At 60.8% G+C, this 23955-nt stretch overlaps 1 protein-coding gene across 5 annotated transcripts in view; it reads right to left on the reverse strand.

Annotated features, from left to right (window-relative positions):
• Nucleotides 1-2191: 2191 nt before the first annotated feature.
• Nucleotides 2192-23955, reverse strand: part of TP73 (tumor protein p73) — a 75127-nt gene continuing 53363 nt past the window's right edge. For all 5 annotated transcript variants that reach the window (XM_061160543.1, XM_061160541.1, XM_061160542.1 and 2 more), the window contains exons 4-14: nucleotides 23469-23711; nucleotides 10047-10233; nucleotides 9553-9668; nucleotides 7917-8026; nucleotides 7441-7583; nucleotides 6993-7081; nucleotides 6101-6225; nucleotides 5520-5668; nucleotides 5123-5261; nucleotides 4662-4755; nucleotides 2192-3197 (exon numbers count right to left, since the gene is read on the reverse strand). In XM_061160543.1, coding sequence (XP_061016526.1) covers nucleotides 2859-3197; nucleotides 4662-4755; nucleotides 5123-5261; nucleotides 5520-5668; nucleotides 6101-6225; nucleotides 6993-7081; nucleotides 7441-7583; nucleotides 7917-8026; nucleotides 9553-9668; nucleotides 10047-10233; nucleotides 23469-23711 — 1734 coding nt within the window. In that variant the 3' untranslated portion in view covers nucleotides 2192-2858. The remainder of the gene's footprint in view (nucleotides 3198-4661; nucleotides 4756-5122; nucleotides 5262-5519; nucleotides 5669-6100; nucleotides 6226-6992; nucleotides 7082-7440; nucleotides 7584-7916; nucleotides 8027-9552; nucleotides 9669-10046; nucleotides 10234-23468; nucleotides 23712-23955) is intronic.

Raw genomic sequence — 23955 nt, forward strand, 5'->3', positions numbered from 1 at the left:
AAAGCACAGCTAAAAAAACATATTTTCTGAAGATTACATTCCCAAGAGAGGGTAATAATATGGTCAGAATAGATCCATCAATACTGCTGGAGGAAGCATTGCCTTACATTGCCGACAGGAGTGGTGTGGTTTTTTTTTTTTTTTTAAACCTTAAGGTGCTTTAGCCAATAAAACAGAAGCCAAGTGTTTGTGTCTGCAAGGCTGGCATGTCCTAAGGGACAGTGAGACCATGTCCCCAGTCCCTGCATGTCCCCGGACAAAAGCCACTGAAGGTGCCACCTAGACCTGGGTGGGTGACCACCCCCCCAGCAGCCAGGAAGGGCTGGTGGAGACTGAGCAGCTGTGCCTGGCCAGCATCCAAGGCTTCCTGCCCTCCTCTTCCCGGCTGGGAAACCTCACAGCTCACAGGTTTGTCTTCTCTTGATTTTTAAGGGCCTGTAAAGGCCATTGCTCCTGTGTGTGTTCCTGTGACCATGACGGAATCCCCACTGAATCGGTTCTCAAGGTTGCTCCTCCATCAGTGCCAGGAACAAAGGTCCAGGACCACTGGAGCTCACCACCGCGTGGGAGCAGGGAGCCTGCGGTTGGCCCTCCGCAGGAATGTGCCTCCTCTACCTCCATATTGGGGGTCTGCCTGCCTTCTGCCTGCATGTTGCAGCCTCCCAGCTTCAGGAGCACCTGAGGGCCTCCCCACTGGCCAATGGAATGAGACTGAGGGACAGCCACAGGAGCCCCAGGAGCTCAGCTCCTTCTCAGCTGGCTTCATGGACCCCCAGGAGCTGGGGGAAAGGCCTGTGGCTCCTGAGGGGCCACAACTGGGGGGCCCAGCGTGTGCGCTGGAGCACGTGCCCTACTCCACAGCAGCCGACTGTCACCCTGGGCTCAGACCCAAGGTCTGTGGCTCAGTCCCCTCATCTGAACCGCATGAACAGTGTACTTACCCAGGCCCTGTGAAGGTGAGAAGGGAAACCGATGCCCACACCCCTCCCCCCACCCCCACCAGCCCAGCAGCCCTGATCCCATGGCTGCTGTGATGATGCCGCCAGGGTGTGTGCTCCAGGGGGGCTGCAGGCCCCCAGGGGCCGAGCTGGCTTCTGTCCCCAGGCTCTCAGGCCTGGCTGTGCGTGGGGCCTCCAGGTGCTAATGACGCCCCCTCCCACCTCAAGGAGCTTCACAGGGAGCTTATGGTGTGGGGGGAGGGGGTGTTACCCTAGACTCTGGCACCTGCATTCACGCAATGCTTTTTAAATAAGTAGAACCAGGCAGTGTGCATACTCCACGTCCAGGATAAAGCCCTGGTCTGGAGGGCCACTGCTGGCCAGTCAGGGGTGGAGCTGGCTCTGGGGCTCCATTCCCGACTGGGCTCCGAGCCACTGAGGACAGCAGACACCCCACCCCTCCCACCCCCCCTCCTGGTGCCCCCTACCCCTACCCAGTGCCCTCCTCTGAAGAGCCTGGGAACTGAACACAGGAAATGGCATTTGAACCCCTAGGACTGAGATCCTGGCTTTAGAGTGGACCTGAGTGGTCACAGTCTGCTGCTTCCTAACTTCCCAGGGCTGGGGGCGGGGTTGGGATTATGGCAAGGGAAAGAACCCAAAGAGTGGTTAGGGCTCTGTCCGCATCAGCCCCTGGTCTGGGAGCCTTGCACTTCCCCATGACTTAGAGACAGGAGGGCTCAGATGATGACCGACTAACCCCAGGGAACCATGCAGAGTGAGGGACAGACAGGTGTCAGGCAAGTACCAGGTGATGTCTCAGCTTACACAGGAGTCAGGCTTCCCTGCATCCCTGCTGCCTCATCCCCTTGCCCACAACTCCTGTGGTCCTGCTTCTGGCTCAGAAGTCTCCCTGACGACAGGACCGGCCAACTGGCCCCATTGCCCTGGGGGTTGCAGACACTGTCTCTCCCAGCCCGCTGACTCCTTGAGCTGCCCATAGAGGCCAGGACCCCCTCCACCGGCCTCAGCACTGTAAGGACAGGAGGGCCCCTCCCACACAGAACATGGCCTCCCAGGGAGCAGGGTGGGGCCGCTGCTGCAGCTAGCTGTTTACCCATCCCTGCATGGGGGAGCAAGTCACCCACCCCTGCCTGCTGTGGATCCTACCTGGCTGGCCCCTTTCTTAGCCCATCTTGTTTACACAGACGTTCAGAACGAAAGTTTAAGAAAAGAAAAGGCTCACCCACATGTAGAAAAAGGGCATCATTTTATCAAATATTGACAATTCCCAGTAGTCTGAGAAGCCTGTGTCCGTGTCTATGCTCAGGGGGCCACTGGAGGAAGGGCACTGTGGCCAGAGGTGTTGGCATGAGGCTGGCTGCAGGCCATCCACCCGAAGTTTCCTTGCTTCCCGGGAGGGACCAGTCTTCCCAATTCCAGTGAAACTTGCGATTTTGTTTGGGGCAGGAAATGGGAGGTGGCTGCAGTGGGCTTTACACCAGTGGTCAAGGGTGCAAGGGGCAGACCGACCCTCAAGACCAGCAGAGGGAAAAGTCTCGGGCGGAGATGTAGTCTGGAGACTGGACTGGAGAACAGACGTGTTAGGGACAAGCACCGAGCCCCCCCATCCCTACCCAGAGCCGGAGACATCAAAAAATACTTTTTGGCAGTTGTCAGCAGAGCCCCCAGGAAGGAGAGGCAGGGACGGTGAGCCCTCCAGAGGACGGACCTTGGATGCGCATCCTCAGCACAACTCCGGGGGGCCTCCCCACTTCACCGGCGCAGCCCAGGGGTCCTGCCTCCCAGGCCAGTTGGTTACTGGGAGGCAGCAGCCATCCAGCGAGGCTGGAGACTCCGCCCTCTCCGCTCTGCGCGTCGGTAGCACCGGGGCAGGGGGTCCGGCCTTGTCCTCACCACTCAGTTGGCCTCGCTCTCCGTGAACTCCTCTTTGATGGACTGTTTGCGGGACTTGCAGTCCGGGAGGTCGAAGCCGAAGTCGGCCCACTCGTCGGGCCCCGCGCCCCCGGCCGGGCCGCCGCGGTTGGGGATGGTGATGGTGTGGCGCACGCGGAAGTGAACGGCCTCCATGACCCGCTGGCGCTGCAGCTCCCCCGAGCCCCCGATGGCGATGGTGGCTGCGTTGCTGCTGGAGCGAATCAGCTGCTGGGTGCTGTAGTCGTGGCTTTGCTTCAGGTCCTGGAGCCCCCTCCAGATGGTCATGCGGTACTGGTCGGGGATCTTCAGGGCCCCCAGGTCCTGCAGGAGCAGCTGTAAGGCTCTGCCCTCCCCCCACCAGGGACACCACCTGCCCTGCACAGCCAATGGGGGACCAGGAGGGGGGACGAGCCCCCACTGAGGGGGAAGGGGCGGGGGCACAGAAGTAGACAGTGCCGGATAGCCCTGTGCCTGGTGGTCTGGCCACACCCAATTCTGCCCTGGACAGTACAGGAGAGACGAGAAATGACATGGGGTGGGAGTGGGGCACTGAGGTCATGTGGGCCCCATAGGGCCTGGGGCCCTGACCACAGTCAGAGTAACAGATGGAGCCCCCCCCCCGACACCGGGTGCTGGAGGACCCCTGCCTCCCAGCCTCAGGGCTGGTTCCCCCCCTTCAGGACAAAACAGAGCCTCAGGTTCCTGTCACCCCACCTCCACCCCGCCAAGCAACGCATCAACTGATGAGGAAGGGTTGGGCCCTGAGCTATTCCAGTGAGGCCACCGGGGCAGGTCAGAGAGGGCAGTGGACAGAGGACAAGGCTGCCCTCTGAGCCAGTGGCCCCGCTCCCTCTGGCAAACCCACATCCCTTGGCCAGGGAGGAGGCCTCTATCCCAGGGTCGACTGTGGAGCAGGTCCAACAGAGGCTCCAGGCCACTGAGCTGGAGTCCTGGGATCCGGCCCGCTGACATCTGTGCCTCTCGGCCTCCAGCTAACAGTCATTACGCTCAAGACAACTCCAGGCTCTACACTGTGCTAAATCACTTCAGTCGTGTCTGACTCTTTGTGACCCCATGGACCATAGCCCTCCAGGCTCCTCTGTCCATGGGATTCTCCAGGCAAGAATACTGGAGTGGGTTGCCATTCCCTCCTCCAGGGGATCTTCCTGACCCAGAGACTGAACCCGTGTCTCTTACATCTCCTGCATTGGCAGATGGATTCTTTACCACTAGAGTCACCTGGGAAGCCCTATGAGTGCTCGTTGCTGGGACTCTGGTTTAACCCAAAGACCAGCCCGAGCTGTGGGTCAGGGGTCAGGATGCCAAGGGTGGGGCACTTCTAGCCCTGCACACCCTAGACCGGACATTCAGTTGCAGTGGGTGCACGGCAAGTGGTTTGGGCCCCAGTCCCGCCCCCCACCCCCGCCCCGCCCCGTGTAAATGGTGCTGAGCTAAAGCAGCACCCGGTCCCTTCTGGACTTCCCCTTCTGGAATTCATCATGGCTTGGAGACAGCCCACCCTCAGATGAAAAGCCACAGGACAGAGACTCAAGTCCAGATGAGGGACTTGGGGCAAGTCCTGTCCAGCCACGTGATGCTGGGTGTAAGCAAGTAGACTTGGCTACTTGCAGGAAGAAGGGTTTTCCAAACTCCCCAGCCCCCCTCACACGGGAAGACAGGAAATGGAGGGACTGCACCGCAAGAGGAGAAAGTTCCCTGGACTGCAGACAGGGCCCACTCTGGTCTGGGGGTGGGTTCCCCATGCCTGCCCCACTGGGCAGTTACCTCTATCGTCAGGTTCTGCAGATGGTAAATGTTCTGTAAGCCCTGGGAGGTGAAATACTCGATGCAATTTGGACACCCCAATCCTGTTAGAAAACTGCAGAGAATTGGGGAAACAGAGCAGCATTAACTTGTAAAAACCTGGCTGTATGGCCCATCTGAGCAGGAACCGACCACCCCCAGGTCTCCCCCACCGGCCCAATGTGGCCACAGCTTCCAGCCCACGCTCACCTGGGCGCAGCCTCCAGGGAGTCCCTGGCTTTCTGTGCCCGCCTCCCGAACACCTGCTGGAGGCTCACTCCCCCACTCCCTCTATCTGCTCTTCAGACAGCGGAGCAGGGACAGCACCAGCTGCAAGGGACAGCAGGCAGAGACCCCCACCTCGGGCTTGGGGAGAGGCAGCCAGGAGCTACCAGGGCTGAGGTTACTGGGTTCGTGGCAGCACCGAGCAGTGGCCCACGTACCTGACCAGGCTGGGGTCAGCATGGTAGGGGGGTGGCGGGGTACAGTGGGACCCCGAGACCATGGACTGGGAGCTGGGGCCACCATTCATCTCCCCGTTGGCCGGCAGGGTGTGGCCGTGGTTGTTGAGTATCCCGGGGCCTGGGCAGAAAGCAGGTAGGACAGTCAGAGGGGGGCGGGCCAGGTCAGGTGTTCCAGGCTGCGTGGGAGAGGCTCGTAAGGCTTGGCCCTCCCCAAGACCTGGAGTGGATAGAGGGGACTGTGCCTTATGCTCTTGGGCCAGAATTGCAGGAGGGCCCAACCATCAAGAGCCCCGAGCAGTCCTGAGCTGGGCAGGAGGGTCTGGAGCCAGGCTCCCTCACCACCCCCCGCCCCAGCCACCCTGCCCAAGCCACTCACCCATGGGTGCCAGGTTGGGCCCAGCCGCTGAGCTGTGTGGGGGAGGCTGGCCCACCAGCTGGTTGACTGAGGGCAGCTTGTTGACGGCCCCATGAGCTTTGTTCATGGGCGAGAGGATAGGCCCGTAGGATGGAGGCTGAAGGTGGCTCCTGCTCAGAAGGGACAGCAACTCCAAGTGAAGCCCCCTGCTGCAGGGGCCTGGAGACCCCACCCACACAGGGGTCCGAGCGCCTGCCTCCAGCCCAGCCTCCCTGCCTGACAGCGGCCACACTCGCCACAGGCCTGCTCAAAGGCAGGTCCTGGGCAATGGGTAGGAGCCAGAGGGAGGCCATTCTTGACCCTGGAACCAGACCTATTCTTGGTGGGTCAGTGTCACCCCGACCACCCCTTCCTGACCCCCACTCAGCAGACTTCTAGACTGAGATGCTGCAGTTCAGGGAGGCTTCCTGGAGGAGGGGTACTGCCTGGTGCTGCTGTGTTTTCCCTGCTGGGTCATCCAGCCCCATCTTTCCCCACATCAGACAGGTGGGTAAGACCGGGAGGACTGGGGTTGGGGGCAGGGGTGGAGGGGCTGCACTCACGGCCTCTGCAGGAGCTGCTGCTGCTGCTGCCGGTAGGAGTCCACCAGCTGCTGGGGCACCAGCTCCATCAGCTCCAGGCTCTCCTTGATCTTCATCAGGATCTCAAAGTTCTCCCGGCCCCGCACCTGAGCACAGATAAGCGGACCCTCTGCCTGCCCAGGACATGTAGACAACGCCTGGCCCCAGACCCCTCCCCCCACCTCCTGGCGCAGGGGAGTGCCTCTCCTTTCTCAGGGCTCTCCAGCCCCTACAGCCAGGGGGTCCCCTGGTCCTGCTCTCCTCTCCAGAAGTAGGTCTGAGCGAAGCTGGTGGGCTGGCTCCTGTCCATGCAAACCACACCCACTCCTTACTACCTCTGCGTCTTTGCCACACTGTCTCCTCCCTCTTTTCAGAGCTCAGCAGACCTGAGGTACTGGGGTGGGGGGGCCCTGGATAAACATGGGGCTTCTAGAACAAGGAACTCATTCTTGAAGGACTCAAGACAAGTCCTTGAAGGACAAAAAACAAGCTCACATCATGGAGACCAGTCCTAGAAAAGCAGGTGGGGGTTAATCTGTGCTGGGGTGGCCGCATCCCGGCTCAGTGATGTGCTGGGGCCCAGCAGGCTGTGGGATTCCTCCTACCTGCTCCCTTGGGTGGGGGACTGCATCACCCTGCACACTATATCACTGTATCCATAACACGCCCTCCTGCTCTGGGAGCTCCATCAGTGGACCTGCTCCCCTTGTGGCTAGTCCAGCTCTCTGGGCCCTCGTTCTCCTTTCTGGGATCCACAGAGCTTGGGGGTCTCAGCTGTCAGGGCATGCTGGATGGCACCTTCCACCCCCAGGGCCCTGGGTCTCCCCCTAGCACCACCATGCCCTGGCCTGAGCTCCGCAGCCGCGGGACTCACATGCATGTAGTACACGTCATCGTCACCATGCCGCCTCTTCTTCACGTTGGTGCCCAGGGCAGGAACGGTAGGGGGGCTCTGCTTGAAGGCTAGCAGGGGTCAGGGGCTTTGTGAGCAGGCAGGGAGGAGGCGGGGCACATGCAGGTGAGCCAAGCCAACCCCCTCACCCCGCCCCGCCACCCGGCCTGAGCCGACCTCCCTGAGGTGTCCCTCGTGGACAGGCCTGGAGCCCAGTCACCCACTTGGATGAGCAAACTCGAGCAGCCACCCAGACTGGACAGAGTGGACTAGGGGGCAGCCACATGGCTGGGGCTCACTCTGTCCCCTGGACACAGGCTTGCATGTTTCCCGAAAGTCTCCAGACTGGTCCAGCTCGTCCCGAGGGTGGCCTGGCTCTGACAGTCCGGAGTTGCCCTCCGCCCTTGCCCCTGCCCCGAGCCCCGCTCACCGCGCTTGCTGGCGGCCCCGCTCTTGGCAGCACTCTCATTGAGGGCCTGCTGCTCGCGGTAGTGGTCTTCATCTGCTTTGCGGTCTCGGCCAGGACAGGCACAGATGCGGCCCTCAAAGGACCGGCGGCCCAACACCTGTCCACTGTCCAGGGCACAGCCAGAACCGTGAGCTCTAGGGGCCCACCTTCCCCACCCGCCTCGAACCCCACGGGACTGGCCTTGATGGGCCCGGGGCTCAGGGCTGAGAGCACAGCTGCTCCAGGACAGCAGGTCTCCTGCCTCGCTCCCAGGGTGGTGCCTGCCCCTGCAGCCCCTGCAGCCCCTCCCAGCACACGGCCTGCAGGGCCCCTCCCCAAACTTGCCTCCAAGGCCAGCACCCCTCCTTGGTCATGGCTGTCTCCCCAGCAAGACCCCCAGAAGCACTGGCCCAAATCCCTGCCCACCCCCCCCCCACTCCCACCTCCAGCAGACTCACTCCCGTGTCTCCAGGGTGATGATGATGAGGATGGGCCGCCGGTTCATGCCCCCAACACAGCTGCTGTTGCACATGAAGTTGTATAGGATGGTGGTGAACTCTGTCCCCACCTGCACACAGGGAGGCAGGGAGGCTGTGGTATCAGCAGGTGGCCTCAACCCACAGGCGTGGGGCTCATGGGCTTCCAAGCACCCATCCCTCACATCTCCAGTGCGCAAGAGGCTGCTGGGCCCTCTGGTCCTCTGCCATCTATCTACCCATTCACCATGCATCTACCTCCATCTACCCATTCTTCCACCATCCATCTATCCATCTACCTCCATCCACCCATCCTCCCATCCATCATTCATCATCCATCCATTTATCTATTCATCATCTGTCTGTCATCCATGCAAGTATCCATCCACACATCTCCCTATCCATCTCTCAGCCCCCATCCATCTCTCAGCCCCCATCCATCCACCATCCATCCATCTATCCATCTACCTTCATCCACCCATCCTTCCATCCATCCACCAACCATCCATTTATCCACCCACCATCTGTCCATCATCCATGCCCCGAGGCGTGTTTCCACCACACATCCATCCATCCCCCATGCCCCATCCACGCACGCATCCACTTGTCTGTCTACAACCTATCCATTCACGCACTACACTGACTGCCATGTGCTGTGCTGGCTGTGGGAACAAGAGAGCCATGGTGGTTGCCCCCACCACCTCCTCACCCCGACACAGGCTGCAGGTCGCCCCAGCAGCTGGGTATGAGCGCAGGCCCCTGTGGGCACAGGTGTGTGTTTTGCAGTGTGGGCTCTTCTGGGTACTGCTCTGGCAGAGGGAGGGGCCAGAGCTGTCCAAGTTGGGTCCACATACACTGGTTCCTGGGAGCTTATGGACCCAGGACTCGTGACCCCAGGGCATCCTAGGACCACAAAATGGGCAGGTGTCGAGGTCTCCCTGGGTCTGGAGGATGGCTTAGGAAACCTGGCCTTTCACAGAACTCCTAGCACGTGGCCGCCACCAGGGGGCAGGAGAGCCCTGCTTTCCTGGCCAGTCCTAGAGGCGATAGAGGGGCTGGAGGCTGAGGGCTGGGGGAGGGAAGCCAGGGTGGAAACCCCTCCCAGGGCCCTGGTCCCACTGACATAAGGGCTGTTCCTTAGGGAAGCACGGGGGCTTCTGGGGAACCAGGTACAGGAGTGAGGCCTGGAATGGGAATCCCTAGAGGACTGGCTACAGCACTGGGAGAGGGGTCTCCGATCTAGGGTGGGGGTGAAGTAGTGCTATGCCCCCGACTGCAGGTCTGTCCTCTTCTCCTCGGGGGCCCCCCCACAACCCATTCCACCTGGCTGACTCCCCCTGGCCTGAGTCCCTCCCTCCCCAGCGCCCAGAACCAGGAATGGGGACAAAGGGCTGGGTTGAGGCTCAGGGGTCACCAGGCCCACCCCATGTGGTAGGGCTGGGGGTGCAGATGGCCAGAGAAGGCTGGAGGGGCTGCCCCCAAGCCGGGGGTCAGGCTGGGAGGGACTGATGGACCGACGGACGTGAAGACGAGGGAGGAGCCCCACAGCTGGACTTAACTCTGGACACTACAGAAATGACTTGCGGGGCCTCTGCCCCGCCCCCGCCTGGCTCCCTACCTGCGGGGGCTCGTAGGGCACCATGACGCTCTGCCGGCCCGTGACCGGGTCGTCCACGTACTGTGAGAGGTTGTTGCCCTCCACGCGGATCAGGTGGCTGGCGGGAGCAGACTGTCCTGCCGAGAGGAGGAGGCTGCTTCAGAGAGGTGTCAGCCAGGGGCTGCACCCCTGTGCTGGGCACATCACAGCTGCCTTGGGGCCTCCCAAGGGGACACAGGTGGCAGGCAGCTCTCACACCCCAGGCATCTGACCCAGCAGCCCTATCCCGCCCTCGCCACCCTCCCCCGCCCCCCGCCACCCTCCCCCTCCCCACCGCCGCCCAACACCCAAGGCCCTGGGGCAGAGCTGGCAGGACACAGGACTGGTGAGGTGGATGCTGAGCCCACTTGTCAGTGCCCTCCCGTTGGACCTGCTGCCTCCAGGAAGGAGGCCGGGCCAGCCCTCTCCTTCCCTCCAGGGTGCTGAGGGGCAGAGGAGGGGGCAGGGACACTCACCTTCATTGAAGTCCCGCCCAAGCTCGTGGTTGGGGCAGCGCTTCACGACCTCAGTCACATGCTCCGCCTTCTTATAGACGGGCATGGCTCGGATGGCGGTGCCTGGGGGCGGCGGGGTGGACACCTTGATCTGGATGGGGCACGTCTTGGCGATTTGGCAGTAAAGCTTCTTCAGCAGCGGGGAGTACTGCAGGGTTGGGGGCTGGGGTGAGGCTGGTCAGCCCAGCGCCACACCCCCGCCACACGCTGTGCCCCGCCAGGAGCCCCCACCCCAAGCCCTGGGATGACAGCCCTTGCTGGACACCTCTGGGCATCCTTCCCTCCAAGCTTCTCCCTAGCCCCACTCAGCAGGTGCCCTGAGTGCCCTGTGCAGCCGGGAGGATGCGCTTTCTGTCTGGATCTCACTGGTTGGAAAAGGAGGTGCCATTAGGTCTATTTTATGGATGAGAATTGGACCATAAAGAAGACTGAGTGCTGAAGAATTGATGCTTTCAAATTGTGGTGCTGGAAAAGACTCTTGAGAGTCCCTTGGACTGCAGGATCAAACCAGTCAATCCTAAAGGAAATCAACTCAGAATGTTCACTGGAAGGACTGAGGCTGAAGCAGAAGGTCCAATAATTTGGCCACCTGATGTGAAGAGATGACTCACTGGAAAAGACCCTGATGCTGGGAAAGACTGAAGGCAAAAGTAGGAAGTGGCAGAGGATGAGAAGGTTAGATAGCATCACCGACTCAATGGACGTGAGTTTGAACAAACTGGGAGATAGTGAAGGACAGGAAAGTTTGGCGTGCTGCAGTCCATGGGGTCTCAAAGAGCTGGACATGACTGAGCGACAAACAACAACAATAACAATGGATGAGGACAGGAAAGTGAGAAGGAGCTGCTGGAGAGCAGGGCTGGGAGCCAGGTCTGGCGCCTCAAGCCTGTAGACCCGGAGCCTCCAGACCGTAGTGGTTTGAGGGGTGAGGTGCAGCATCCCGCGTCAGGTTTAAAAGCCTGGAGTCAGGTCTTCCGGCATTCATGCAGAGGAGACAGGCCCAGGGACTCCCCGGACCATCCTCGGAGGGGCCAGCCCTGCGGATGGGTTCTGGCTACTGCAAGTGGGGGCTTTGACCACAGAGCCCCAGGAGCCCTAACAAAAGCCCCTGACCCGGGGAGGATGGGATGATGCTCACGCCACCTGCAGGGACCTCCAGGGCCAGTGCCCAGGGGCCCAGGTGGCCCACCTGAAGACCCAGGCTGGCTCTCATGAGTCCAAAGTGACCTTGATGGAAGGGCCCCTTGGAAACAGGGGTGTCCACCCCTTTCTAAGCTGGCTGCCCTCCTGTGACTGGCTCCTGGGGGCCCATCGGGGGCTCCTCATGGCCCCGTCTGTTCCCAGGGACAGTGGGGAACATCGAGCTCTAAGAGTCACAGGATGCTTCCTGTTCCCATGCCACACCCCTGGGTCCCCCCACAAGCCAGGGGGACTTGGAGTTGCCCCAGCCACAAGGCCCTGGGAAGCCCCCAGCATACCCCACCATGGTGTGTGGGGTCAGGCTGGAGACAGGGCTGCTGCAGTCCAGAGGATGAGCAGGTCTGAGCTCACCTTTGCCAAGGAAGCTGGCACCTGACACCCTGACCCATAGATGAAGGCCACTCTGGCTACTTGTGCTGCCTCTCTGGCCACCAAGGGACACAATGGACCCTCAGGGCCTCCTAACCTCAGCCACTCCAAGTCCAGGAAGAGCAAGGGAGATGGAGCTCACCCTGAGCCCAGCCCTTGGCCCTGAGCAACACAGCTGTCCTTCCTCCGATGAACTGAAACCCAGCCAGAAACGATGCCCTGTCCCTGCGGTGGGTCTGGGGGGCTCGGGGAACAAGAGGGAGGGTCTCCCTAGTGGCATCCTGGGGGATGGGGTCCCTGCCCAACTCCCTTGGCACTGGCTGCAGGACGAGCGCCCTTGTACCCCTGTCATGGAAGGGATCGGATGCCCACGGGGCTTGTCCCCTCCCAGGTGCCCTGTCCACATGTGCCTGCAACCCCGCTGCTGCAGGCAGGCACACCCCCTGGCCCTCAGCTGCCAGACAGCAGGCTCAGAGGCAACACAGGGCAGGGGGCAGCTTGCATCCCAGGGAGGTGACCGCTGACCTCCTGTGCCCCCATCAGGATAAATGCTGCCCCTTTACCAGTTTGGGAGATCAGCTGAGTGCCCTGTCTCTAGACCTGTGCCCAGGCAGTGGTAGCCCAGCCCAAAGCAAACTCCAGGTGCCAGCAGAGGGCCCAGCTCTCTTGTCCACCCACGTACGAGGCTTCAGGACCCATCCCTGACATGAGACAAGTGTGCATTTAGTCTGAGGATGAAACTGCCTGGTCATCGTCATGGAGGAGCTCCAGGGGGCTACCCAGGGGGTCTTCCTGGTGGAGGAGGGCCCCACAGGGAATGGCAGGCCTCAGCTGGGCTGCAGGGACCTGAACACAAGCAGTGATGGAGGAAGAAGCTGGGATGCTGGGAGCCATCCACTCGGCGGGCCTTTGTTGAATGTCCAGTGTTTGCCCGGCTCTTGGCTCACTAAGGAAACGAGCTGAGAGCCCCTCCATCCCCAGAAAAATCTACTTAGCCGAGGCTCACCGCTCATGCCCAAAGGCCACACAGCCTCATGGCCTCCTGCTGCGGCTGTTGGATCCCAGAGGAGGCTTCCTCCCCTGCAGGCGACCCATCTGCCTTCGGAGGGCCCAGGGAATGAGGTGACCCACGACTGGGAGGGGCATTTGGAGGACTGCAGAGAGCTGGCCTGGACTACTGGGGAGGTGGTCTGCAAGGGGAGACGGCCTGAGGTCTGGCCGCAGTGTCCCAGTTTCAGCACTGGGCTGGACAGCTGGGACGCCTTAACCACTGGACAGACCTTTCTGTGGCGTGACGGTCGGCTATGCAGGTCCCCCTCCGGGAGTCCCATTCGCCCTCTGACTTGTGCTCCCTCCCAAGCCCTGAGATGGGTCTTCAGGTCCACCAAGACCAGGCGTTCCTGCAGCCCCACTGAGGAGGGAATGGAGCCAACAGGGCGGAGCCAGGCTCCAGGCGCAGCCTCGGGAGGTGCAAAGTTGCTGCCCCCCACCCCATCCCCCCAAGCTCCCTGATCACCCCCTGGCTTCAGAACCCCCGCCCCACCCACGCAGCCTTTCCCCCTGGGCTGCCTGCCCTAGCCCCACCAACCACCTCCGCCGGAGTTGCGGACGCCCCACCCCCTGGGAGGAGCTGCTGGGAGCTGTCCCTGGTACCGCCGGGCAGCGGCAGCCCGACCGCCCAGGTGAAAGCCAAAAGCCGGCTCGGCTGGGAGCACACCGCCGCCTGGAGCGCCTCACCAGGCCAGCGGTGAGGGTGGAGAAGACACTCCTCCCTCTGTGGTCCTAGCAAGGTCAGTCACTGGCTCTCCACCGCTCCCCATAGGGGTGCTCCCCACTCAGTGCTGCCCTCCCTACCGGCGGCTCTTGTGGCCTTCGGGCACACACACAGGTCAGCCCCGACTCCAGCAGGGGGTGGATCCACAGATGCCCAGCCTGGCCGGAGTCCGGTAGCATCAGGGAGCGAGACCTGAGGTCTCCACAGCCTTGTGGCATCAGTGGTGACACCTGTGGTCGCTGGTCTGCAGGGCAGGAGGGAAGCCTGGGACGGGAGGGGGCAGGCCGGAGGGGCGGGGGGCAAACCAGTGCAGGGTGGTGCAGGGTGGGACTTGGAGGGAATGAAGAAGCCCCCCACTCCTCCTCCAGCTCCTCCCCTTCCTCCCAGAGCTCCGGGGCCTCAGGCCATCCTGGGCACGGGGCAGGGAGAAGGAGGACTCCTGGGTCCTCCTCGGTTCTGTAGAAAAGATCACGTGGAGACAGTTCCTCTTTCCCTCCCGCCTGCCTCTCCTTCCCTAGGACCGCTAGATGGATGTGTTTCAACAGATTCCGAGCTGATAAAATCTTATTTATCTTCGGCTGTTGACACGGAGCCGTCAGGACTTGCCTGTTCGGGGATGCGTGTGTTCCTTCGTGTTTGCAGGAAATGGTTCGCCCAAACGCTGGTGTGTGCCCATCCTGCCCCCACCAGCTCCTCTCCTCAGACCCACGCCTCTCCGTCCCCCGCCCAGCTCATGATGGGGCCGGCCTGGCTGGAAGCCGCGGGCCTGGCAGGGCTGGTGCGGGGGTGATGGGGGAGAGGGCAGCGGGTGGCGGGCGCAGCGTGGTGGCTGTTAATTTCCTCGCGCCTGCTCCCCGGCAGCTGGGTGCCCGGCATGGGCAGGTTTGGGCAGGAGCAGAGTGGAGAGGTGATAATAACTTGTCTGTCATTTTCCAGGGACGTGTAGCGTCTTGCAAACCGCAAATACCGTTAACCAGCTTGGGTGAATCTGTTACAACAGATTCTGGGAGACGGGGCCCGCAGTGGGGGCTTTATTTTTTTAATGATTTTTTTATAGACCACTTTTTATCTGCTTTCTGTGTGTGTGTGCATGGATGCGCTGGTGCTCACACCCACGTTTCTCTCCGCTCTTGGGTTACAGACCCTTTGAGGACCTCCTCAAGACTGCAGACCCTCACATCCTAGGAAAGCTCCTGAGTAGATCAGCAGAGCACTTGGCAAGAAGCTTCATGGGGTCCCAGGCCGCCACCAAAGCTCATAGGAACCCCTGGTTCAGCCTCCTTTCTCCCCCGAGGGGAGGAGGCCTCCCAGGGTGACAAACCACAAGGACACTGCCCCCTACTCCTGGCCACCCCCCACCCTCACTGGCACAGATCCACTCCCACACTCCTGTCTTCACTCAGCCGAGAGGGACTGAGGACACGGGGGGCTCTGATAGACGTCAGCAAGGTGACCAGCCTGGGGGCTGCAGGGGCACCTATGACCATCACCCCAGCCTGCTTCAGGGCACCCAAGCTCAGAAGGCAGCGAAGGTCCATGCACAAGGAAACCCCTGGCCAACACCCCACCTTGGATGTGGGCCTGGTGGCTGGAGGGTCCAGGGAACCTGGGATGCCCAGGGCGGGAGCTGGTGCCTGGCCGGCAGAGAAGGAAGGCTGCTGTGATTCCTCAACAGCTCACAGTTTGGGATGGGGTGGTGTGGGAGATGCTTCTGCTGACACCCCCATGAAGCTGGATGGCCAGGGCTCCCCTTGCCGGGAACCCAGCGGACTTGGAGGTGGAAACAGGCTATGCTGGTGCTGAGAGACCCTGACTACTGTCTGCAGGAGGCCCTGGAGGCTGTGGACTAGAAGCTGTCCCCGGGAGAGAGACAGAGGCCTGGGGCTTGCAGGGACACCCTCAGTGAGTGTGCCCCCTTCAGCTGCACCCCCAGACCAGCCCACTCCTCATCCCACTCAAGGCTGTGGACTGGCAGGGGAAGTGGCTTCTGTCCTGGGCTAAGATCAGGGGCGAGGTGGATGCACTGAGCTGACCCAGGAGAGAGGCTCCAGCAGGCACTGGGCCTGCTGTGCGGGGTGGCCAGCAGGACAGGAGCTGAGGGCCCATCCAAAGGCTGGCCAGACAGGGGGACAGACCAGGTAGGTAGGTCTGGGGAGGCCATGTCTGCTGGTGTCGAGGCTGGGAGGCCTGCGAGTGGGTGCAGTCACCCTGCACTCTCAACAGGGCTCCCGAGACTAGCTGCATGGCCACCGTTTACCGACATCTTCTCTGTGCTGGGTCCACTTGCACACAACCTCCCCCTCGAGGTCACCCTCTCACCCTGTTTTAGCGACGCAGAGCTCTGCTTCCAAAAGCTGGGGTGGCGCAGCCCTGGGCCCCTAAGCTCCATCTCCAGACCCCTTGTCACCACTGGGCTTGACTTGGGGCCCTGAAGAGCACGTAGCTCAAAGAGGCAGGTGGACAAGGACACGGGACCAGCTGTGATGCCCTTCATCCCAGCTGGGCTGAGCTCCAGCCTCTCGGGACAAGGGGACAAACAAGTGGGAGCCTGACCTGCCCCTTCTTGCTGCAGGGAGGGGGGGTTCTCCCTCAACCGCAGAAGGAGCATAAGACAGCCTCCTGGTGCAGTGAGGGGTGTCCAGGTGGGGATTGTTGGGGGGCAGCTAGCCGGGTGGGGGGAGGCAGCTGGCCTGGATGCTGCAGCCCCCACTTTTCTGTTGAGATGCTGTGTGGTGAGTCTCAGTTCCGACCCTGAAGGGCCTTGTCGAGTCACTGGCTCCCCCGTGAACAGTGCTTGGGGGATCCTGGCACACAGCGGTCCTACTGTCACCTCTCTCACTCTGGTCCCTCCAGGAGGAGGGAGCTGCCCAGAGGCTGGCCATGCCCTTGGCCCCAGTGACACCCTCAGGCACAGGTGGGGACCCTGGGCTCCATCTGGTCCTTGTTCAGTGACCCAGACACAACATGTGGCCAGCCCGGACCCCGAGGAGGGGGTGAGCAGGACGTGCCCCCACCCCTTACTCCCAGGGCACAAGCAGCATCGCCATCCAGAACACCAAACTTCGGTTCCGCCGGGTCCAAACTCGGTTCCTCTGCCCACAAACTTGGCCCTGACTTTGCCAGCCTGCCTGTGCTGGCCTCCTCTGAAGTCCGGTGTCCCTGCCTGCAGTGGGCATCCCCCCCCAGCTGGCCTCATGCAGAGAGCGCTCTGGCCAGAACCCAGCTAGCATGGCCATGGCCAGGCCTCGGAACTGCCCGACATGAGGCAGCGTGAGGAGGCTGCCTACCAGCCTAGCTCTGATCCAGTGCTGGGAGGGCCCCCGGGATGGCTGGGGGAGGAGGCCCCCACTATGCTCACCCTACCCTCCTTGTGCCTTTTTGAGTTGTCATGGCCTTGTCAACATGGTGAAGGCAAGAGTCAGCGGCCAGCTTCCACTCACACGACAGTCCCAGAGCCTCTGCCTGTGGGCACGCCATTCTGGACACTGGGCTGTTCAATGTGGGCAGTCCTTTCCCCAGCTTCCTGCAGCTTCCGGATGGCCTGGGGACATCGGGGCCAGAGCTGAACCAGCTGCAGGAGGCTGAGGGGACGCAGGGAGGGGAGGTGGCCACAGCAGTGGCAGACACTCAAGGTGGCCTCCTGGAGGGCTGTCACGCTGGTCCCAGCAGGAGCCCCAGGGAAGCACCCTCCTGCCTCTGACCTTCCTGCCATTGCTGCCACAGGTAAGCCCCCAATTGGGGACCACAGTTAAAGCCACACCCTCCAGCCAGGAAGCAGTGAGAGCGTTTCTTCACTAAATGAACCCTGCTCCTGGCCAGCAGAAGAGAAACCCCGGGACCTGCACGCCTTGGACCCGGGGGGCTGGCCATTTCTCAGCTTTTAGTACAGATGGCTGCAATCGAAGTTTTCACTGGAACTTGTAACTATCCAGCGAAGGGTCCGAAGCAGGGAGTACTGACTTCTGAACATCTGATCCCATGCAGCGCAGCATGAGGCCGCTCCCATTACATCAGCACCACCTGGGCTCATCCTCCCTGGGTACTAGAGGCACTGGCTGCTCCCCTCCCCAACACCAGGACGCCACGAGGAAGGGGGTCTCGCCCGGGTATGTCTGCGATCCTGAGGACTCTGCCTCCAGGCCACTGAGTGGTTTTCCCAACAGCCTCTGATCATCTACTTCACCCAACTCTGTGTACCTTTCACGGGGGCTTTCCTGCTCTAGAAATTCTGAGGGATCCATGAACTTGAGCTTGGCTTCCAAGTCTGGGATCTGAGAAAACCCCAAAGCAGATTTCCCTGACAACCAGCCACAGGGACCCACTTGACTCACTGCTGTGACCTTCATCCCGAGTTCCGCATGGCCAAGGTCCAGGGCACTCAGCCCCCTGCCACTGCAGCAGTGGTTCTAGGAGAAACCGAGGTGGGGTCTCCCCTTCCATCCTCACTTTCCCACCCAGAAAGGGGGCTACGGGAACCTAAGGGTGAGCTGAGGATGGCGGGCCTGGCTGAGGTGTGGCAAGAGAGGAAGAGGGGCAGGTCCCATGCCCAGCTCCCCTGACCCCCAGGCTCTCCTGGCCTGTGGCTACTTTTACTTTTCAGCCTGGTCAGACCTGATTGTTCTAATTATAAAATGCTCTTGAGGAGTTTTCATTGGTCAGTAAGAAGCAGGCAGAGAAGGTGGCCAGGCAGACTCCACCCACCCAAGGGCAGTTGTCACTTACTCACTCGCTGACAAACAGTGATCATAGGCTTGCTGGGTGCTCCCTGCCATAGCCATCGGCAGGCCCTGGACCTGTGAGGGGTCGGTCCCCTTACCACTGGACCCCTGGGTCCTGGGGGTGTCTACAGACCCAGCCCTCAGAGCTGGGAGAAGGCTACTCCTTAGATGTGCCCCACAGAGGTGCACAGGCTGTGCCTAGGAGCTGAGTAGTGAAAGCCAGGGGTCAGGCTGCTGGGTACCAACCCTTCTCTCCCTTTGCTGACGGGTGACCTTGAGCAGGGACCTGGCCACTCGAGCCTTATCAGTAAAGTGGGGAGACCCTGAAAGCCTACAGCATGTACCAGAGTGCTCCTGGTGGGGCCCGCCCACAGGGGGACCCTGCAGGGGCACTGTCGATCCACAAACCAGTCACCCCAAAATCCACAGAGCTGTGTCCAACTCAGAAAAAAGTCCCAGGAGGTGAGAAATGACATGGATCACATAGTGCTTCATCCACAGCCCCACACTTCCAGGATGGACCCCCAAACCCGGGGGCTCCTCTACAAGAACCTTGGTGTGGGAAGTGGCAGCTGCCCTGGGAGCACCACCTCAGCAGCAGGGACTCAAGGCTCCTCTCAGGGCCCCCAAGCTGAGCTCTCTGACCTCCAGGTGCAGGGCTGCCTGGCTGCTTGAGGGGATGGAAGAAGAGGTGACCCTACATCAGGCCGTGAGCCAGGCACTGATGACCCAAGTCCAGCCACAGGAAGCCCTGCCCCCGAGCTTGACGCAGGGTGAGGTTTGCTGCAGACTCTCCCTGAGTGTGGTGCACCCGATTCCCCTAAATAACCTGCGTTTCATTTCCACAATGTACATTGTTAGGACTCTTCCTTCAGTTTCAAATACGTATAATTGCTTCTGGTGCCAGTAAAAGGTATTAATTCCACTTATGCATTCCATAAACTTTTAGGATAACGCAATTGATACCGCGATCGTGTTGGGACACCTCCACTATTATTTTCCTGCTTGCAAACCTCCAAGGGGCTGGAAAGTTTTCTCCCAAATCCATTAGTGTTGACTCAGCCCTGTTCTACCCAGGAATCCCATGAAGGGCCTTTGTGTTTCCTGGCCCCCCACCATGTGCTTCTAGGGGGTGGGACAGAAGGGGCATCACTTGACCTTCGTGGGCCAGCTAGCTCCCAAGACAGACCGATGGACACACTCCCCACTGAATCTGAGGGCAGCTGGAGGTCACTGAGGGGCTCTGTCCAGGCAGGCAGGCTGTCCAGAGGTCCCCCAGGGGCTGGCTGTGCCCTCACACTCCCTCATACCTGCACTGTCTCCCCTCACGGCAGCCTGGCCTATGGGCCATCGGCAGTGCCACCCAGTCTGCCCAAGGTGACCACAGACACCCAGCCAGGCCAGAGTTCTGGCCACAGCAAGTCACCCTTCTGCCCTCGGAACCCCCTCCCCAAACCTCCAGAACACTGAGGATAGCCCTTCCCTGGCTCCCAGGTTCAGCCTGGGAGCAGGGGGAGGCCAGGCTGGGCTGGACAGCATCCAGACACTCTCACAGGGGCTGCTGCTGCTCTCTGCTTCCTGGGACTCTTGTCACCAACTGGCCCCACACTGACAATGCAGGGCGGGGGGTCCCCGGAGTGGGAGTGGCCATCTGGTGGTCAACAGAGGGCGACCCGCCGTGTCCTGGGGAGGGTGTGGAACAGGGACCTGGGAACTTGGCACCTCCATCCCCAGCCTGGCCCCACCCACCCAGCAGCCCAAAGAGCATTAGTATGCCCAAGGACGTCAACCTCACTCACACCTGGGAGCTCTCATGGTGCCTGTCTCTCTCCAAAGTGCAGAAGGGCCCCAAAATGGACAAGCCACAGCCAGGATGCTCACTGGCAGGGGGTTACAGAACCTCCCGTGCTAGTGCCCTGACTGGCCACATGTCCACCTAGCCTTGGCCCTGCCCCTTGTTCACAGTCTCAGGAAGAGCCCAGGCCCCTCCTCTGGCTGCTTAGTTACCTGCCACCCACCTGCTCCCAGTTCCTGTAGGAGGGGAGGGGCTGTCAGAACCCTGGGCAGCAACCAGGAGGTGCCGGCACACATGTGTGTGTGTAAGAACATATCTGCATGTCTGCACATGTGCTCCCATGTGTGGACAGTATCTACATGTGTGAATGTGCACACATGTACTGTGGTGTGCATGTGTGTTATGTGTCTGTGTGCATGTGTTCACACGCCTGTGGCATGTCTGCATGTGTGTTCACATGCCTGTGCATGTCTGCATATGTGTGCTATGTGTGCATGTCTGCACACGTGTTGGTGTTTGTGCGTGCATGTCTGAGTGTTGCATGCACGCGTATCTGCACACATCCTATGAGCTGAGGGCTCCAGGCCCCTCTGTGCTCTCAGTCTGGGTATGAGACCTGAAGTCTGAGGGACACAGGTCAGAGCAGATGAAGCATCCAGGGCTGTGGGACTCAGAGAGGGCATTGGCCAGCCAAGCAGAAGCCAAAGACCCCATTAACAGCTGCAGCCGCCTGGGGGCTGGTGAGGGGGTTTTTCCTAAGCAGGGAGAGGAGTGAAGGCAGCAGTCAATTTGGAATTGCACTTGAGAAAAATATGAATTATCTATCAGTTACCAGCGGGCTGGTGTAGGGGGCAGCAGGCGGCACAGCGGAGGCCAGGACAGCAAGCCCGAGCGGCAAGTCTGGGCAGTGCCTGCACAGCCAGGGCCCCAGAGCCGTGAGCAGGCAGGATGCTCGGTGGTCTCTGCCCTCACCAGGAGCTGGCCGCCCACCTGCCCCCTCCCTGGGCAAGGAGGAGAGCCTATGGGGACGGGGTCTGCTCGCAGAACCGAGGTGCCAAAAATCTCATTATCAATGTTTGTCCCATCTCTACCTTGGCATGGAGAAGGGCCAGAGATGGGGATTTGTGAGTACCGTCCTCCTCCACTCAGGTCCATGAGCCATGGAGAAGGGTGAGGGGGGATGCGGGTAGGAAGGGACGGAGGGAGGTATCCACTGCTTGGGCACTGGGGGGTGAGAGGGGCTGGAGGTTGGAGGCAGAGCCGCTGGGACAAGCGAGGCTTCCTCTGCCCCCTGGACAGACCACCCCATGCAACCACTTAGGGCCAGCACAACTGTGACCAAGTCATGAGCCCCTCCAGCCCTGAGGTCACACACCTGGCAGGGGACGGTAGAGGCAACCAGGCACCAAGGCGCAGCGCCCATCCCTCCCCGAGGACCAGCTCAGACCATTCCAAGTGTTCCAAGCCCCCAAGATGCGACAGATCCCACCAGCATCCTCAAACAGTGAAAAGGAAGGGAGCCAGGCCCCCCACAAGCTGCCCACCAGGACTCCTAAGAATCAGCAACTTGGGCCCTGATGACAGAATGTCAGGGAAGAAGGACGGGGATGCTTCTGCTTAGAAGAGAGAGAAAGGGCTTAAGAAACAAGTGGGAACTTGGAATAAGAGTGATAGTGAGCCTCCTGTTGCTTGAGGTGTGCAAGTGCAGTGATGGCTCGAGGACCAGACGTCACAGCAGGGGTGTGGGGAGCAGGACCCCTCAGGCAATAAAGAATCCCTGGCAGGTGCAGCTTTGGGTAACCAACTTTGTCCAGGAGGACCAGGCTCCATGGCACCCCCATCATCCAAGGAAATAATAAAGACATGCCAACACTAAGCCCCATGCAGCACAGGCACCATCCCATTTAAGTCTTATCACCTTCACCAATAGAGCAAAGCAATGAAAATTTGCAGATGAGGCCATCCGGGCAACAACGGGACCAGGTGCCCCCTTGGCCACTGCAAGCCCTGGAGTCAGTCTGAGCCTTGACTCAGCAATGGGTCAGCATCTGGGGTAGCCCACCGCTAAAGCAAGAACTCAGAAATAGCTGTAGGGGGCCGCCCAGGCTGCCTTTTGCTCCACCCCATCTCTGGTCCCCCAGAGTGTGGGAAAACCACAGTCTAGGCGGTGGGCACAGGGGACACGGGGAACCAGTTCTTACAGTGGCAGAACCTTAGTGTCACCTTCTCAGCACTCCCATGGGGGCTGGAACCAGCCCCCTGGCACAGTCCAGCCTCCTCTGCTCCAGGGTCCTTTGCCAGGGGCTATGAGTGAGTACGGAGCTGCTGTTCCCGGAGAAGGTGATGTGGCCCCATGCCCTTTCCTGCCCCATGCCCTGTGTACCCAATGCTCAGAGGTGAGCTGCTAGTGTATCCAGGGGTCTTGGAGTCTCTACAGCCTTTACTCTGCCCCAGTGGGGACATCAGGCAGCCTGTTTCTCTCCCAGCCACGGTAGGGACAGTGCAGTTCCCATGCCAGCACCACCCTGCCCTGGCATCTGCATAACTCTGAGAAGGTGGTCTAGACTATCCTGCATGTGTGATAAGTCGCTTCAGTAGAGTTTGACTCTTTGCCACCCTGTGGACTGTAGCCCACCAGGCTTCTCTGTCCATGGGATTCTCCAGGCAAGAATACTGGAGTGGGTTGCCATGCCCTCCTCCAGGGAATCTTCTCAACCCAGGGATCGAACTTACATCTCGGGCTTCCTGCACTGACAGGTGGGTTCTTTACCACTAGCGTCACCTGGGAAACCCAGTCCTGGACTACAAATGGGTCAGTAACAGATTCTACCTTCTGGATTGTAGGCAGTTTCAAGGGTTAACATAAACTCAAAGAGCTTCGGGCAATAGCAATTCACAATAGCAATTCTGGGGAGCAGCAACCGTGGGTGTGTGGGATGTTCTCAAAGTTGGCAAAATCTAGATGGTGGCGGGTGGGAGCACTCAGATGTTCCCAAGGGCACGGCAGCAGGGCCTGGGGTCTGCAGCCTTAAGGCTCCATCTCGACCTCCTGTCTCATACCCACGCTTGGAGATGACAACCCAGAGACAGAGTGGGCAATGCCTAAACACGCCTATGACTGAGGCTTCTCCCCAGCCCTGCACTGCCTGGAGGAGGTGGCCTTTGTGAACCCAGGCACCAAGCTCAGATGACTTCAGGTGTCCGAGGTGGGAGCTTCCTGTCCACCCAGGGCAAAATTCAAACCAGAACCCCCACCTGAGCTCAGGGATGCTGGCCAGACAGTCTTGATGAGAACGATCTGCCTCTGTCCTCACCGGGGACGAGGGACATGTCCATCCCCTCTGGGGCGCTGTGGGAGGCTCTGTGGGAGGCTGGCCCACTCTGGCCTTGCGTCCGAGGGGTGGACACGCCCAGACTGCCCGGCCCTGAGACCCGCCTCCTGCCTGATGATCCTCCTGGCCAGGTGGGAACCCTGAGCGGACACGGGTGTGTGTGGTCACCCCCTCCCCGCCCTGGGCACCACTCACCGTCCAGGTGGCTGACTTGGCTGTGCTCGACTGCTGGAAGGTCACCTCGAAGTGGTGGGGGCCAGGGTAGTCGGTGTTGGAGGGGATGACGGGCGCGGGCGACATGGTGTCGAAGGTGGAGCTGGGCTGCGCGTAGGGCGAGTGGGTGGGCACGCTGGCGGCGTGCTCCGGGGTGTAGGGGCTGGCCGAGGCCGCGCGGCTGCTCATCTGGTCCATGGTGCTGCTCAGCAAATTGAACTGGGACTGGCGGGAAGGGGAGGAGGGAGGGGGAGACACACAGTCAGGCTGGAGAGTGGAAGCCATCCCGTCCGGGGAGGTGTCCTGTTACAGGAGCCTTAAAGGGCCAGCGGCTCAGTCATCCCAAATATTTCCTCGTTGCCCCCCCACCCCTGACAGGTCACTACTTGTGTTGGGATAAACTGACATATTCACCTCGCCCTCCTCTCCATCAGCCTCCCGGGTGCCAGGGCTCCCGGGGCTCTGCCGT

The sequence above is a fragment of the Dama dama genome, chromosome 14 (assembly GCF_033118175.1).
Source record: "Dama dama isolate Ldn47 chromosome 14, ASM3311817v1, whole genome shotgun sequence".
Taxonomy (NCBI): domain Eukaryota; kingdom Metazoa; phylum Chordata; class Mammalia; order Artiodactyla; family Cervidae; genus Dama; species Dama dama.